This window comes from Geotrypetes seraphini, chromosome 4, assembly GCF_902459505.1.
Source record: "Geotrypetes seraphini chromosome 4, aGeoSer1.1, whole genome shotgun sequence".
Lineage (NCBI taxonomy): Eukaryota > Metazoa > Chordata > Amphibia > Gymnophiona > Dermophiidae > Geotrypetes > Geotrypetes seraphini.
Genome location: NC_047087.1, coordinates 8594445 through 8610491, shown reverse-complemented (window position 1 = coordinate 8610491; position 16047 = coordinate 8594445). Strand labels below are relative to the sequence as shown.

The 16047-nt window shown below is 44.8% G+C and overlaps 1 protein-coding gene across 2 annotated transcripts in view; it reads left to right on the top strand.

The window, feature by feature from the left end:
• CDH15 (cadherin 15) overlaps positions 1–16047 on the top strand; it is an 85247-nt gene that overhangs the window by 51676 nt on the left and 17524 nt on the right. For both annotated transcript variants that reach the window (XM_033942851.1, XM_033942852.1), the window contains exons 7-9: positions 2251–2436; positions 12564–12817; positions 14403–14545. In XM_033942851.1, coding sequence (XP_033798742.1) covers positions 2251–2436; positions 12564–12817; positions 14403–14545 — 583 coding nt within the window. The remainder of the gene's footprint in view (positions 1–2250; positions 2437–12563; positions 12818–14402; positions 14546–16047) is intronic.

The following is a 16047-nucleotide window of genomic DNA, read 5'->3' as shown; positions in this document are numbered from 1 at the left end:
AAAGTCAGAACTGTCCCTTGGGACATGACTGAAAAATCATAGGCAGAGATGCATATTAACTATACAGGTCCATTTAAGGCAAGAACGTCTTATTCATAAGAACATAAGAAGTTGCCGCTGCTAGGTCAGACCAGTGGTCCATCGTGCCCAAAAGTCCACTCCCGCGGCGGCCCCCAGGTCACAGACCAGTGCCCTGAGACCAGCCCTATCTGCATACTTTCCGGTTCAGCAGGAACTTGTCTAACTTTGTCTTGAATCCCTGGAGGGTGTTTTCCCCTATGACAGACTCCGGAAGAGTGTTCCAGTTTTCCACCTCTCTCTGGGTGAAGAAGAACTTCCTTATGTTTGTACAGAATCTATCCCCTTTTAATTTTAGAGAGTACCCTCTCGTTCTCCCTACCTTGGAGAGGGTGAATAACCTGTCTTTATCTACTTTGTCTTGAATCCCTGGAGGGTGTTTTCCCCTATGACAGACTCTGGAAGAGCGTTCCAGTTTTCTACCACTCTCTGAGTGAAGAAGAACTTCCTTACATTTGTATGGAATCTATCCCCTTTCAACTTTAGAGAGTGCCCTCTCGTTCTCTCTACCATGGAGAGGATGAACAACCTGTCTTTATCTACTAAGTCTATTCCCTTCATTATCTTGAAGGTTTCAATCATGTCCCCTCTCAATCTCCTCTTTTCAAGGGAAAAGAGGCCCAGTTTCTCCAAGCTCTCACTGTACGGCAACTCCTCCAGCCCCTTAACCATTTTAGTCGCTCTTCTCTGAACCCTTTTAAGTAGTACCGTGTCCTTCTTCATGTACGGTGACCAGTGCTGGACGCAGTACTCCAGGTGAGGGCACACCATGGCCCAGTACAGCGGCATGATAATCTTCTCCGATCTGTTCGTGATCCCCTTCTTAATCATTCCTAGCATTCTGTTCATCCTTTTCGCCGTCGCCACACATTGCACAGATGGCTTCATCGATTTGTTGACCAATACTCCCAAGTCTCTTTCCTGGGGGTATCTCCAAGTACTTGAAGGGCTTGAGGTGATATCAGTGTCCCTCACAAACACCTGCTCTGACAATGACAGTGCTTCAGCAACTGTTTGAAATTCACTGGCTACTAGACATGACTATGTCAATAGGGTTACCATATGGCTCTAGAAAAAGGGAAATGGATTAAGACATCCGGGTTTTACTTCCGTTGCTTTAATGTATCAATCCGTCCTCCTTTTTCTGGAACCATATGGTAACCCTTTGTCAAGCAATGGGTCTCTTGCCTTTCTCCTTCAGACTATCAACTGGTCCTCCAACTTTCTCTTTTAGACTATCATTGGAGTCCTTTTTTAAAATTCATTTATATTTCCTAGTAATAAAATCATCCTTTGCTTATTCTGTTCGGACATAAGTAAGGGTTAACCCTTGAAAGCTAATGAAGAAATGTATCAAATAAGTCCAGTAAAAAGGAATCAGCTCAAGCCTTTTTTTATTGTTAACCTTTATTTCTGTGCAACAAAAACTTAGGTTTTATGACTTCCTGGCTTTACATCTTTGTTATCTCCAAATGCTGAGCCAACGGCAGGCTCAGTTCTCAAGCCCAGACGACCAAACCACTCGTAACTCATCTCACCTCTTAAGCAGAAGAATTCCCAGTAGGGGTCTCACTTTGACCCAACTGGATTCAGCTCGCGGGTGGGTCTTGGGAAATGTTTCAGCTCAGTATGCAGCAAAAGCCCAGTTGCAAATCTTCAGGGAATAACGACCCCAACAGTTTTCTTGTTCTTCACAATGCCACAATGGCATTTCAGAAGCCTTTTCAAGCAAATGTTTGTCATGGGATTAATTTTTCCTAAGATCTTCTCATGTCTATCCTTTGATGCCTGGCATAGCCCCTCTTTTACGAACACATAGTGCGGGTTTTAGAGCCGGCAGCGCCAGTAACTGCTGCAACGCTCATAGAATTCCTATGCGTTCGTAAAAGAGGGAGATAGTTTGGAAACGTCTTACTATCCCCATGTCTTTCTTTACCAGATCGAACTTCACGGTATAGCGGTATATAAGAAATAAATTATTATTATTATATATCAGAATAAAAGGTAAAATCATGCAGACACTAAATATACCCCGAGGGCTTATGAATATGCAAATAGTTTATGATGCAGCAACCCAGCAGCTCGGTCTGGTGAGGTCACTGTATCTCTGCCGTTGTCCCCGTTCCTGGTGAAACAGGAAAGTGATCATCTTTTCTCTCTGTTTGCATGCAGTATTCGACGGAGGTGACGGAGCACACCACAGATGTTGACATTGGCAGGGTGCATGTGCACGATAAGGACCTGGTTGGTTCCTCCAACTGGCTGGCCAAGTACTCGATCATCAGCCAGGAACCGCAGGGAGCCTTCTCCATCCGCACCGACGCCGAGACCAACGATGGTGTCTTGTCTGTGATAAAGGTCAGGAGGGTCCCAACGATTCTGGGGATTTTTCAGAGGGATTCTTATGGAGGGGGAGCTTGAGTGGACACTCTCTCTTGTTCAGTTGTTTCTCTCTACCACTGCTGTGTGCTCCTCCTGCCCTACACTGAGTGCTAGAGCAGTGTATCGCAAACTGTGTGCCGTGATGAGATTCCAAGTGTGCCACGAGACGCCGGCGGGGAGAGGCACAGGCTCTGGATGACTGCTTACAGGACATGCCTCTTGTGGCAAGGGTACACCAACAAATCCACGAAGGACAAATGCGCCTCCGACAATTGTGTACATGGACAAGTGCGTGCATGTCAATTGCGGCCCGTCGATGATATCTGGAAGGCCTTGATTTGCTCAGATGCCTCAGGCCCCATCCCTTGGGAGGGGCCTGAGGAGTCTGAGCAAATCAGGGCCTTCCAGATATCCAGTAAAAAGGTTCCCATAATCATGATGTAAACCTAACCCTAACACTAGATAGAAAGTGAATGTTTTAAGTGTAATGGGGGGTTTCTCCACCCCACAACCCCTCAAAAAGACAAAATAGTATCCAATTGTAGGGTCACTTCCCATTCAGTGATGTTGGGGCGCAATTGTCAGCGCATAGTAGTCCCTTGTGCATTTGATGAGTCACCTGTGGCAAGAGGCATGTCCTGTAGTCAGTCAGCCTGCGCTGGCTCCTCTCCTCCTTCAGCACCCCCACCCCTCCGCCGTAGCAATAGCAGGCACAGGGCCCTGTCTGGAGAACCTCCGCACATGCGCCGACGTCAACGTGATGACATCACACATGCCCATGACATAATTGCATTGACGTCTGCACAATTCCGGATGCCCTGCAGCTGCGGCCTCGAGTTTAGGATGCCTGCAGCTACAAAAAGATTGCGGGGAACTGTGCTAGAGTTTACCGTAAAGGCTCATGAAAAGATCTGCTGATTCCACCATATCCTAGACCAGGACTGCCCAATTTTGGTCTTCGGGATCTATTGGCAGGCCAGGTTTTCAGGATATCCACAATGAATATGCATGGGAGAGATTTACCTGCATTGCCTTCTTGGTATGCAAATCTCTCTCTCATGCATATTCATTGTGGATATCCTGAAAACCTGGCCTGCCAGTAGATCTCGAGGACTGGAACTGGGCAGCTGGGAATAAGTTTGTTTCTGAGCACACTCAAAAAGGAACTGAGAGAATGCGTATAGCAGCCCAAGAGCCAGGAAAGAAGAACAAGCATTACGAAAGCTAGTACTGAAACGATTCCAAATCGCAGCAAAGTCAAAGATGGAGCTGTAGAATAAAGGGCCACAGTGTGACTACGAGAAAGTTCTGAGGGCCAACAAAAGATTTCAAATACTACTAATGTTGTAAATCGAATTGACCAGCTTGTTCAGACTGGATATTAAACATGAAAAATTAATACTAAATTTGATTCCACAACACGTCAAGAATATATTTTAAAATCTCACTTTACTTTGGATTGTCAGCGCAGCAAATTCCACTTAAGAGATAGTTTGCAGTTACGATATCAAGTGGGCAAGATTGAAATGAATGCTTTTGCTGGATTTGAAGAGCATGTCAGTCAACTGTTTGAGGGCTGCAATGGATGACTTTGGGAACCACACGTTGGAGGCCACTGCTGTATAACAACCAATCAGTGCCTTAGCAAAGTAGGCCCAAATTCACTATAAACAATGTTGAAAAGGTGATGGAAAAAGAGCAGGTCGAGACCTTGTGGGCCTGTCAGACACTTGGAACACTTGTCTGTTGTCTTGATGATAACTTTGTATCATCCCATTACGTTTGGCTGCCTATATGGCTGGCACATGGCATATGATTTGACAACCAGCATTTAGACCCCCTTTTATCATGCCGTGTTAGGGAGGATTTTTAATCACCGTCCGCTGCAGTAAAAGCTCCAACGCTCGTAGGAATTGGAGCTTTTACCATAGCGACCAGCAATGAAAAACCCTAACGCGGCATGATTAAAGGGAGCCCTGCATACAGTGGCGGGTGTGGCTCTAACCACTGTGTTGGGCAGACTGGATGGCCCAAGAGGAGCTTATTCTGCCATTATATTTTACTGTGTTACAGAACTCCTGACATCACAGGCATAGAGAAGAAAAGTGCATCTTTTTCTTTACTTTTATTAAAATATGTACGGTATTTATTTAAAAAGTGATATTCTGCTAGGGTTATCATACGTCCGGATTTACCTGGACATTGTCCTCTTTTTCGAGGACATGTCCGGGGGTCCGGACAGCTTTTCACTTTGTCCGGGTTTTGAAAAGCTTCCAGCTGTTCTAAAACCATATGATACGCACCAATATAAGGATATGCTCATTCAAGGCACATCACATGATTTACTTTCATCAAATTAAATTCATACTTTGAACAAGAACCACAAAGATATATATATATATATATATATAGCATCCAAAATTGTAAAATATAAGTAACTGCATAATCATACACTAAATACATAAAACTCCCCAAAATAACCTGTAAGCTATCCTGAGCTCTTTGGGGACAACAGGAAAGAAAATGAATTAAATAAACAAATAAAACATTTTGCATGAAAAAAGTACTCCTTCCGTTCGGTTTATAGATGCGGCATGCTAACCGAATTGATGAAAAACAGCTGGATAAAATACTACAATTCACAAATTGAATTGGAAAGACTTTAGAGCAAAAAGAAAAATCAATGATAATACGAACATAAGAAAAGCCTTACTGGGTCAGACCAATGGTCCATCAAGCCCAGTAGCCAGTTCTCACAGTGGCCAATCCAGGTCACTAGTACCTGGCCAAAACCCAAAAAGTAGCAACATTCCATCCAGAATCTCAAAGAATCTCAAAGAATAGCAAGATTCCGGAATCCCAGAGAGTAACAAGATTCTAGAATCTCAGAGAGTAACAACATTCCATACAGAATCTCAAAGAATAGCAAGATTCCGGAATCCCAGAGAGTAACAAGATTCTAGAATCCCAGAGAATAGCAACATTCCATCCAGAATCTCAAAGAATAACAAGATTCCGGAATCCCAAACAGTAGCAACATTCCATTTAACCAATTCAGGGCAAGCAGTGGCTTCCCTCATGTCTTTTTCAATAACAGACTTTGGACTTTTCACCCAGGAACTTGTCCAAATCTTTCTTAAAACCAGCTACGCTATCCACTTTTACCACAACCTCTGGCAATGCGTTCCAGAGCTTAACTATTCTCTGAGTGAAACAATATTTCCTCCTATTGGTTTTAAAAGTATTTCCCTGTAACGTCACCTAGTGTCCCCTAGTCTGTGTAATTTTTGACGGAGTAAAAAATCAAACCACTTGTGATTGCAGCAATACTGATTGGATTCCCAAAATACTTGGAAATTTTAACCCCATCAGTTTTGGGAAAAATGACCCTTTGTAGAAGAGCATTTGTTTTACACTGCATTTGCTGTGATTAGCAGAGTCTTGGGTAGGATCCAAATTAATTGTCACCACTGGCTACGAAGCGCCACACATGATGAGGACATAATAAGCACTGCTTTATCTCTCATTTCCTTGACACTGGGTCACAGATCTGAAGATGTCTGTCGTAAATGTAGGTAGAGACCCACATAGTCAACTCTCCCATGTGCCTTAGGCCAGTCCGCTGCTGCTCACATGTGCTGCTTTATCACTGTGCAGTCGCTGACCTTCTCCTTCCCCTCCCCACTTTCTGGGATCTGCTCTCTGGACTGCACGATCTACTCTTTGTTTCCTCCTAGAAAGCTCACAGGATCCTTCGTTAATACTGACAGTGCCTCCACAGCTTAGTGAATTATGATCTCAGGCATGCTTTGGTTCCAAAATGGTTGAACATAAGCCAAGATATTACATAACATCCATTTCCAGCATGCCTGCACCTTGTACAGTCTTCTCCTGCTCAGATACATCACATATTTCATTGGCAAGCCATAATATCCATGATAGCCACGCCCTTTCCTTCCCGTAACTTAAACAGGAAGCACAGGTTTGCTGGATGTACTTCAGCCTCATAGCTGACTGGCCAGGGAAGAGCTCTGTGGCTTCCAGCAACTCACTAAAAGTCCTGAAAGCTCTCACTTGCAAAAATCCTTCTGTTTCTTCATCTGAACAATCCACACTATTCATCATTCCTTTCTCAGAATCCTTCTCCACTTAAATATTGCTATGAATGAATATAGGGGCAGACTCTGTATCCTTGTAGGCAGTCATCACAAAAGGTGAGCAAGAAGTGTGAATGCCCTGGTCCTTCAGAGAAAGCAGTGCCCCCCCCCCCTTTTGAGCCAGTCTGTAAGCCTGAAAAAAGGGATGGAAGGTAGCAAAATCCTCCCTTGCCCTGAGCACATACAGTCTGGTCATTGCCTGGAGGATGATCCACTTTCTACAGCAGGGGTCTCAAAGTCCCTCCTCGAGGGCCGCAATCCATTCGGGTTTTCAGGATTTCCCCAATGAATATGCGTGAGATCTATGTGCATACACTGCTTTCAATGCATATTCATTGGGGAAATCCTGAAAACCCGACTGGATTGGGGCCCTCAAGGAGGGACTTTGAGATCCCTGTTCTACAGTATGTGGAAGCCACAATCTCTGTCTGTTTGCCACTGAAAGGGACATAGCCCAAACCTCTTTCTGTGTCTCCAATCCGGACTTTGCCAGTAAATTCTACTAATTCAAGTACTGCAGCCTGGTTGCCCATGAGCAAGATTTCACCATCCCAACCAGACTCTGCCGTTCCATCAGTCCCTCTTGAAAAATGGGCATCCTTCATCGCATAGCTCCTTCCTCTTCCTGCCTCTCATCCACTTTTTTTTTTTTAAGTTCAAATATTTTATTATATTTTCAATAAACAGAAAGCAAAACATTAACAGTAAGATCAAGCTTCCATAAAGTAATGCATCAAGATATACCTGTTTGGAAAATAGATTCTGGGTTCAGACAGTGCATTACAAACCTAAAAGGAATAGAAAAGAGGAAACTAACATAATAAGTAAATCAAGAGAAGAAAGAGAGAAAGAATGACTGCTTGGTGAGTTTTCATATATATGAGAAATGTAATACATATCATATAGGGAATAATATCACTTTTTTTTAACATATTTTGTCTGCTCTATTGAAATGAACGTTATAGCAAAGCGTCCAACCTCCTCTGCCTGTACAGACTAACTTAAAACAGCTTACTATTTTAACAAACCTGTACATGGAATAAGGTTTCTCAATTTCAGTCCTGGTTTTGGGATACAAGAACGCTGAGAGGCTGTGATCCGCAATCAGAAGAAGCAGCAAATGAAATAAAAGCAGATCAGCCGATGTAGAGAAGCGAAACTTATTTAAATCCAAATAAATTGTGCTTCTCTACACTTGCTGGTCTGATTTTGTTTCGTTTGCCGATTGGGGGGTATACACAATATGCATGAGAGAGATTTGCATGCCTCCTTGGCAGTGGTGTACCGAAGGTGGGGGGCAGTCTGCCCCAGTTGCACGCTCTAATGGGGGTGCACAGTCAGGGCTGTTTGGTAAGGTTTGCCTCTTTGTGAATGGGGTAGGCATCCCTGATGGTGTGGATAGCATGAAGAAGGACCTAGTGAAGCTCAAAGAATGGGCCAGATTTTGCAGCTAAGATTTAAGGCTAAGAAATGCAAGGTCATGTATTTGGGCTGCAAAATCCTGTGGGAACAGTCAGTGGCATATGTGACACCCCCCCCCATCTGTATGAAAAACATGATTTTTAGTAACAATCCACACGTCACACATGAGTACCTAGGAAAAGGCAGAATCTTACATATGCAGTGAGCAGTATAACATCAATACACCCATTGTAAAACTAAACAAGCTAGACTAGTACAGATCAATCCTAACAGAAAACCATGTCTTTTCGAACACAGAAAACACCTTCGCCTAGTATGTAATCACAAACTAACCCCTCCCCCTTTTACAAAACTGTAGTGTGGTTTTTAGCCATGGTGGTAACAGCTCAGATGCCAACGCTAAAAATCACTCTATAGTTTTGTAAATGGGGAGATAGAATAAAAATACGTAGACAAAGGTTAAACTGAAGCACCAAGAAGCTGGACTCTGCATACAATGCAACACCACAGAAACATCGATGCATCTCCCCTAAAGAAAAAAATAAATAAATATAATTTTTTTCTACCTTGTCTTCTCTGGTTTCTGCTTTCCTCATCTTCGTGTCACTCTCTTCCTTTCATCTACTGTCTACCCTCTCTCTGCCCCTTCTATATGGCATCTTCTCTCCTTCTATTCCCCTTCCAGAAACTTTTATGCCTCCCCCTTCCATCTCTCCCTTCACCCCCATTGGTCTGGCATCCATCTTCTTCCCTTCCCTCCTCCAGTGGTCTGACATCACTCTCCTCTCCTTCCCCATGGTCTGGCATTTCACTCTCTCCTCTCCCTTCCCCCCACTTCCATCAGCATCTGCCTCCTTTCTCTCCCTCCAACCCAGTTCCATGCAGTATCCTTCCACCTTATGTCTCTTTCCCCATTCCCTGCAATTCCATCAGCATCTGCCCCCTTTCTTTCCCTCCACGCTTCCATTCCACCCTGACCCCCTTTCTTACCCTTCACCATGCTTCCATACCACCCTGACCCCCTTTTTCTCCTTCCACCACCCTGTTATGCTCCTTTCTCTCTCCATCCAAATCAGCAAGGTCCTGCGATGACTGCTTCTGCTGCATCTGCTCCGGAAGAGGTAAGTGATCCTGGAAGGAGGTGGGCCAGCAAACGCAGGGAGTTGCGGCAAGGTCCCGCGATGACTGCCAATCCACCTCCCTCTGATGTCACTTACCTCTTCCGGAGCAGAGGCAGTAGACGCAATCATCGCATTTCCTGCACTTCAGCGCAGCTGCTGACTCTGCTCTGGAATAAGTATGGCAGCCGCGCTGAGGTGCTGTTTAGAGCATGCACCTGGGGTGGATCGCCCCCCCCCCAGCCCGCCCTCTTGGTACGCCACAGGGAACAGTACAGTTTAGGGGTGACGAACTGATGTACATGACAGAAGAGTGGGACTTGGGTATGATTGTATGTAATGATTTTTTGTGTAATTATTTATTCAAATTTCCAATTTTTACAAGCATAAATCTTGACAAGAAAATAAGGTTACAGCTGAAGTTAAATATATATTATTTAAACCTCACTAATAAGGAAATTCGTAGGAGACCTGAGGCAAGACATTGAAACCAAATCAGAAAAAAAAAATATCAAATAAAGGAAATTTATAACTAGCGGATTTACATGTTAAACTTCATTAATTTCCAGCTAATTCATATTAGAGGGAGTGGAGATTGCTACTGGTATCAGAGGTTTTCTTGCTTCCCAAAATTTTTTTCGAATGCAAAGGATTTTGCATCTACTTTAACGATACATTTACACAGAAACTGCAAGAAAAAAGTCCCTTTGAGAATCAATACCAGGGGTTTAAGAGCCAAAATGGCCTTTCTCCTCTGTTGAGTGGACCTACAAAGGTCAGAAAATATCAAAATGGAATTACCCATAAATTTTACATCCTTAAATCTGAAAATACATTCAGAGTATCCAATTCCTATCATATTCTAATGCAAATGTAACAATAAGGGTAGCTTTAGTGAAAACCGTTTCTGAATTCGCCAAGAGACCCATAACATCAAGGCTGGCCTGGTTCTGAGCTGAATTTTTTTAGTGGACTACCCATAGAAATATAGTAAGCTTTTGTTATTGGGGGCAAAGACTCAGCAGGAATTTATAAGACCGCTCTCAAAAAATTTTTTTAACATCTCAATTGTTGAAATAGAGCAGATTGAGGAAAACTCAGAAATCTAAAATTCAATCACCTTTCATAATTCTCCAGTCTTTCCATTCTCTGGTGAATATTCAAATTGTTTTTAAATGTGATGATTTTAAGGACAGACATGGAGAAAGCCACTGCTTGCCATGGGAAAAGGTAGCATGGAATGTTGCTACTCCTTGGGGTTTTGCCACCTGGATTGGCCACTGTGAAAACAGGGGTCTCAAAGTCCCTCCTTGAGGGCCGCAATCCAGTCGGGTTTTCAGGATTTCCCCAATGAATATGCATGAGATCCATGTGCATGCACTGCTTTCAATGCATATTCACTGGGGAAATCCTGAAAACCAGACTGGATTGCGGCCCTCAAGAAGGGACTTTGAGATCCCTGGGATACAGTGTTCCCCCGCAAATTTGCGGTTCGCAAATCGCAGACTCACTCATTCGTGGTCTGTTCCAACTGCCTCTTCCTGTAGTAAAGTCAAGCTACACCAATCAGGAGCTGCGTGTCAAAGCAGCTCCTGATTGGTGTAGCCCGACTTTACTACAGGAAGAGGCGGTCGGAGCAGACTGTGAGTGATTTTCTTCACCCGCCGGCACTCCAGCTGCCCTCTCCTGCCTCCCCTGCCTTTTGACAGGCGAAAAACTGCATTCACGAGGGTTCCTGGAACGGAACTGCCGCGAATTTCAGGGGAGTACTGTACTGGGCTAGATAGACCATTGGTATAACCCAGGGGTGGGCAACTCCTGTCCTCAAGGGCTGGAGTCCAGTCGGGTTTTCAGGATTTCCCCAATGAATATGCATTGAAAGCAGTGCATGCAAATAGATCTCATGCATATTCATTGGGGAAATCCTGAAAACCAGACTGGACTCTGGCCCTCAAGTTGCCCACCCCTGCTCTAACCAATATGGCTATTCTTATGTTCAGATGAAGGCTACTAAAATGGTTGGTGGTCTTCATCATAAAGCCTATGGGGACAGACTTAAGACTTCAATAGGAATACTTTGGAGCAGGGGTCTCAAAGTCCCTCCTTGAGGGCCGCAATCCAGTCGGGTTTTTAGGATTTCCCCCATGAATCTGCATGAGATCTATGTGCATGCACTGCTTTCAATGCATATTCATTGGGGAAATCCTGAAAACCCGACTGGATTGCGGCCCGCAAGGAGGGACTTTGAGATCCCTGCTTTGGAGAGAAGACAAGAGGCAGGAGATATGAAAGAGATGTTTAAAAGCCAGTGGTTCCCAAGCCTGACCTGGAGGACCATCAGGCCAGTCGGGTTTTCAGGATATCCCTAATGAATATGCATGAGAAAGATCTGCATATAATGGAGGTGCCAGGCATGCAAATCTGCTCCATACATATTCATTAGGGCTATCCTAAAAACCCAACTGGCCTGGTGGTCCTCCAGGACAGGCTTGGGAACCACTGGTTTGAACAGCTGTTTGGTATAAACATAGAGGAGGCAAGTCTCATTCAAGTGAAAGGAACCCCTGGAACGAATGAAGGTGAAAGGAGACAGACTCAGAAATGTGAATTCGTGAAATGGCCTCCCAGTGGAGGTGATGGATTTGAAGAGCGTCAGTGGTGTAGGAAGGGTGAGCTGCGCCCCTCCCCCACCCCCCTGCCGCCCACGTGCCCCCTTCCCTTGCCCCGTACCTTTTTGAATTCTCCGGTGAGAGCGGCATGCCCACGTTGGTGTCAGCTCGCCCTTTGACACCATTTCCTAGGCGCGGGTCCTGGAAGTGACGCCAGAGAGAGCGCCGATGCCGATGCAGGCAGCAACTTCACGCCGGGGAAGTAAAAAAGATATGGGGAAGGCAAGAGGCACAGCATGGAGTGGGGGGGCGGAGAGGAGGAAGGGTACCTTGCCCCTCACTACGCCACTGGATACACTTGATCTCTAAGGGAAAGGAGAGCAGAGACGGATTCGATTGGCCACCTGGTCTTTCTCTGCCTTCATTTGTCTCTCTTTCTATGCCATGGCCTGTGTTTAATCCAAATGCTCGCTGTGGGGTTTAAGGAGCCCTATTTCCTGTGCCTCAAATGCCATTCAGGAGGAGCCTGGGAGGTTCAACGTCTAGCAAACGCACAACTTTGGGCTCTGTTGTCTCTGTAGCCAAACCTAAGCATTGCCAATGCGAAGCACAGTTGCCCTTTTAGAAAGAGATAATCCCACCATCCAAATAAGAGGAGAGAGTATTGTCCCATTTCCAAAGACCCTTCCTCCCAGAATGCACATGGCCCCATTCCTGAACTACTGTTGTACGGCCCTTGGGTGACCCCCTCAAAGATTCCTCCCGGACTCCACTGTACCATTGTTTTCTCCCACCAGGCTCTGGATTACGAAACGCAGGACACAGTGGAACTGACCATCTCTGTCCATAACGAGGCAGAGCTGGACACTGCAGCACCCAAGACAGACCGGGGCCTAGCCAAGGTAACCGTGACAGTCGTGGACATTAATGAAGCACCAATCTTCCACGAGAACCCAAAGATAGTGAGTGTGAAAGAAGGCACACCAGCAGGAATGGAGATCATTGTGTACACAGCCACTGACCCTGACACCTCACAACCTCAGGAGCTCAGGTGAGAACCTAAGAACAGCCTTACTGGGTCAGACCAATGGTCCATCAAGCCCAGTAGCCCATTCTCACAGTGGCCAATCCAGGTCACTAGTACTTAACCAAAACCCAAAGAGTAGCAAAATTACAGAATCTCAAAGAATAGCAAGATTCCGGAATCCCAGAGAGTAACAAGATTCTAGAATCCCAAAGAGTAGCAACATTCCATGCTACCGATCCAGGGCAAGCAGTGGCTTCCCCCATGTCTTTCTCAATAACAGACTATGGACTTTTCCTCCAGGAACTTGTCCAAACCTTTCTTAAAACCAGAAAGTAGAGAAGAGCAATCCCAGGGTTAGACTAATGCCAGACATTCAACAGCTATAAGTGAGAGAGAAACAGTCCCAGGTCTATATTAATACTAAAGTTTCAAGTTTCACATGTATTAATGATTAATTGCCTATCATAATTTCTAGGCAATGTACATTAAAATATAGAAATAAAGATATATAAACAAGACAAACTTACTATTACACAAGAGGAAAGTAAACATAAACTGGTTAAAACAAAGGGAGTGAGGAAAAAGAAGTTTTGTTCTTACTCATGGGTCTGGAATTACTACACTGAAAAGTCGAGGAATTATGATGAATCCAATGCATCTTTGAAAAGGAAACATTTTAATGGCCCTTTAAATTTATCTAAGTTTTTTATCTCCCTGAGGTGAGAGGGTAAAGAATTCCAAATGAGAGGTGCTGTAACAGAGAATATTGTCGTATGGCGAGTATTAATAATCAGTTCAGTAGTTGCAGCCGAGAGGCAGAATGTAGAAGAGGAAAGGTCTCCCTGGATACAGAGCAGTTTTCAGCGTTTCCTCTGCTGTGACCTGCTGCAGCATTTGAAGGGCCAGCAGGAGGGGGGGGGGGGGGAGAGCTTAGATGCTGGGCCCGCAAGAATGCATGGGTGGGGATAGGGTGGGAGGAGAGCAGATGAATTAGAGAGAAGAGAGCCCTGTAGCAAAGGAGAATGGAAACAGAGATGCTGGATAGAGTGGCTTAGGGAAGAGAGATACATGGAGCAAGGGAGCGGGGAAAGAGAGGGGACAGATGCTAGACTTAGAGGGGTGGAGGGAGAAGAGAAGTCAGAGACTGTTCTAGATGTTATTGAATGAACGTGCATGCATGAAGTTGTTAGATTGTTTGGAATATAAATATTTAAAAATAAATAAAAACCGAGGGAAGGAAAGAGAAGGTGGGTGGGGATCAGCGGGGGCACAAGAGGAAGAGAAGAGAAGCTGGACATGAGAAGCGACAGGGACATAGCAGAGATGCTGACTCTGGAGGGAGCCTAGGAACAGGGACACAGATGGGAGATACTGGACAGGACAGGTAGAGACACATAAGAAAGGTGGATGGTGGACATAGAGAAGAAATGTCAATAGGACAGGAGACCCTGGAGAGAGAAAAGCAGACGAGAGACATTAGAACCAAATACCTTTGTTCTCTATTTTCTGACTTAATATCTCATCCTCACCACCTCAGATGGTGTTCTAGGGGGGTCCATTCAGTCCTAGTTATGCACTGATTAAAAGGTTTACTTTTTGGTAATTACAGGTACTCGGTCGAATCTGACCCTGGAGACTTGCTTCTGCTGGATTCGGTTACTGGCCAGATTCTTGCCAAGCAGGACATTGACGGGAAATCAGCTTTCATGAAAAGCAGCTGGTACACGGCTTTGATTGTTGCATTTGACAATGGTAAAGACCCCCTTCCACCCTGGCACTGCCCAGATAAGTGTTTCCTGAGCAGTCAGTATGTTCTGTTTCCCTATGTACTACACCCTTTTTTTGTCTGAATTTTAAAATATTTATCCAAGAGACAATAGGAAGTTTTTGAGACTCTCAGTAAAAGAAATGCACAGAAATGATATACATCTAGGTTTTCTTGTTGATATCAGAACTATGTTACATGAGTATTTATGGATTGCTAATATGCCCCAGCAGGAGTTCAATGCGATTTACAATTTAGAAGAGCCTGGCTATGTCCAGGATTTAGATTATTTCATTAGGGCTCATGACATTGATATCTTGGTTTGTGTTCATGTAGGCGTATGATTATGGTATTATGGTTTGGAGAGAAGCTTGGCCATATCTGGTGTTGCAATCTTGGCATTACGGGTTCTGATATGATTGTCACTTTCCTGGTTTGTGGGGTGATGGGTATAAACCCAAAATGTTCATTATTGCTTTCTACCTGAGAAATTCACCATTTGCTCACCTTAAAACATAACCTTGGACATCTTTGAATGGAGAATGGCTCACTGGGGAAGGCTTAGCCAACTAGAATCATCCCAAAGTGAATATTTTAACCCATTCACTGAAAATCAGCAGCTGCAATTGCACAGTCTTTGATCACTGTGTGTGAGACTCTGGTGTAGATCTCTGCAAGCCATTCTGCTTCTGATGGCATCTCTTGTGTTTCGATAGCGTTAATATTGCTCTTCTTCATGGCACGCACAGGGCTTAATTTCTCAGTTTTCAGACTCAGGTGTGTGGTGCTCTCACCCCTCTGTCCTGGGCAACCTATAGAGAAGAGGGGAAGGGGATGAGTCTGGAATGGAGCAGACAATGGTCACTCGGCTTCCTGACCCAGCCCCTCCTTCCTCCTTCTCCTGTTGCTCTTGTCCCTGGCCCACCTGCACCCCCAGATCTACATCCTTTTTAAAATTCCTGTATAACGCTCAGCTTAGGGCCTCTATGGTGCCTACCGTCCAGCTCTCAGCACCCTCCCAGGAGCACATGCCTTTCACGTGTACAATAGAGACCCTGTGGTGTTACTGAAGTTTGCCTCAACTAATCTCTCGTAGCTGGGTACAGTTGTAGCGGTTGTGTATTTTGCACTGAATTAACGTTGACTTTGCTTCTCTGTTTTCAATCAGATTGGGCCCAATATTGAGACCCTGGGAGACAGTTGGAAGGTAGCCCGGAAATTCAATGCCAGGCTGTATCCAGCAACCAGCGTTGAATTTCGGGGGTGGGGGGGGGCCGTTGGCCACTAGAAACATAGCCAGTTAAGCAGATATGTATCGGTTGGCTGGCTAAGTTATATTGGCTAAAGATAGACCTGCTTTTTATTTAGGTCTGTCTAGTTTGGCCAATGAATATTGACTAGTGCTGAATACTGAGCAAATTGTCTGTCGCACTCCCTGAAATGCCCCCTCCAGGCTCTTTCCCCCTGATGGATAGGAGGTGTGGATTTT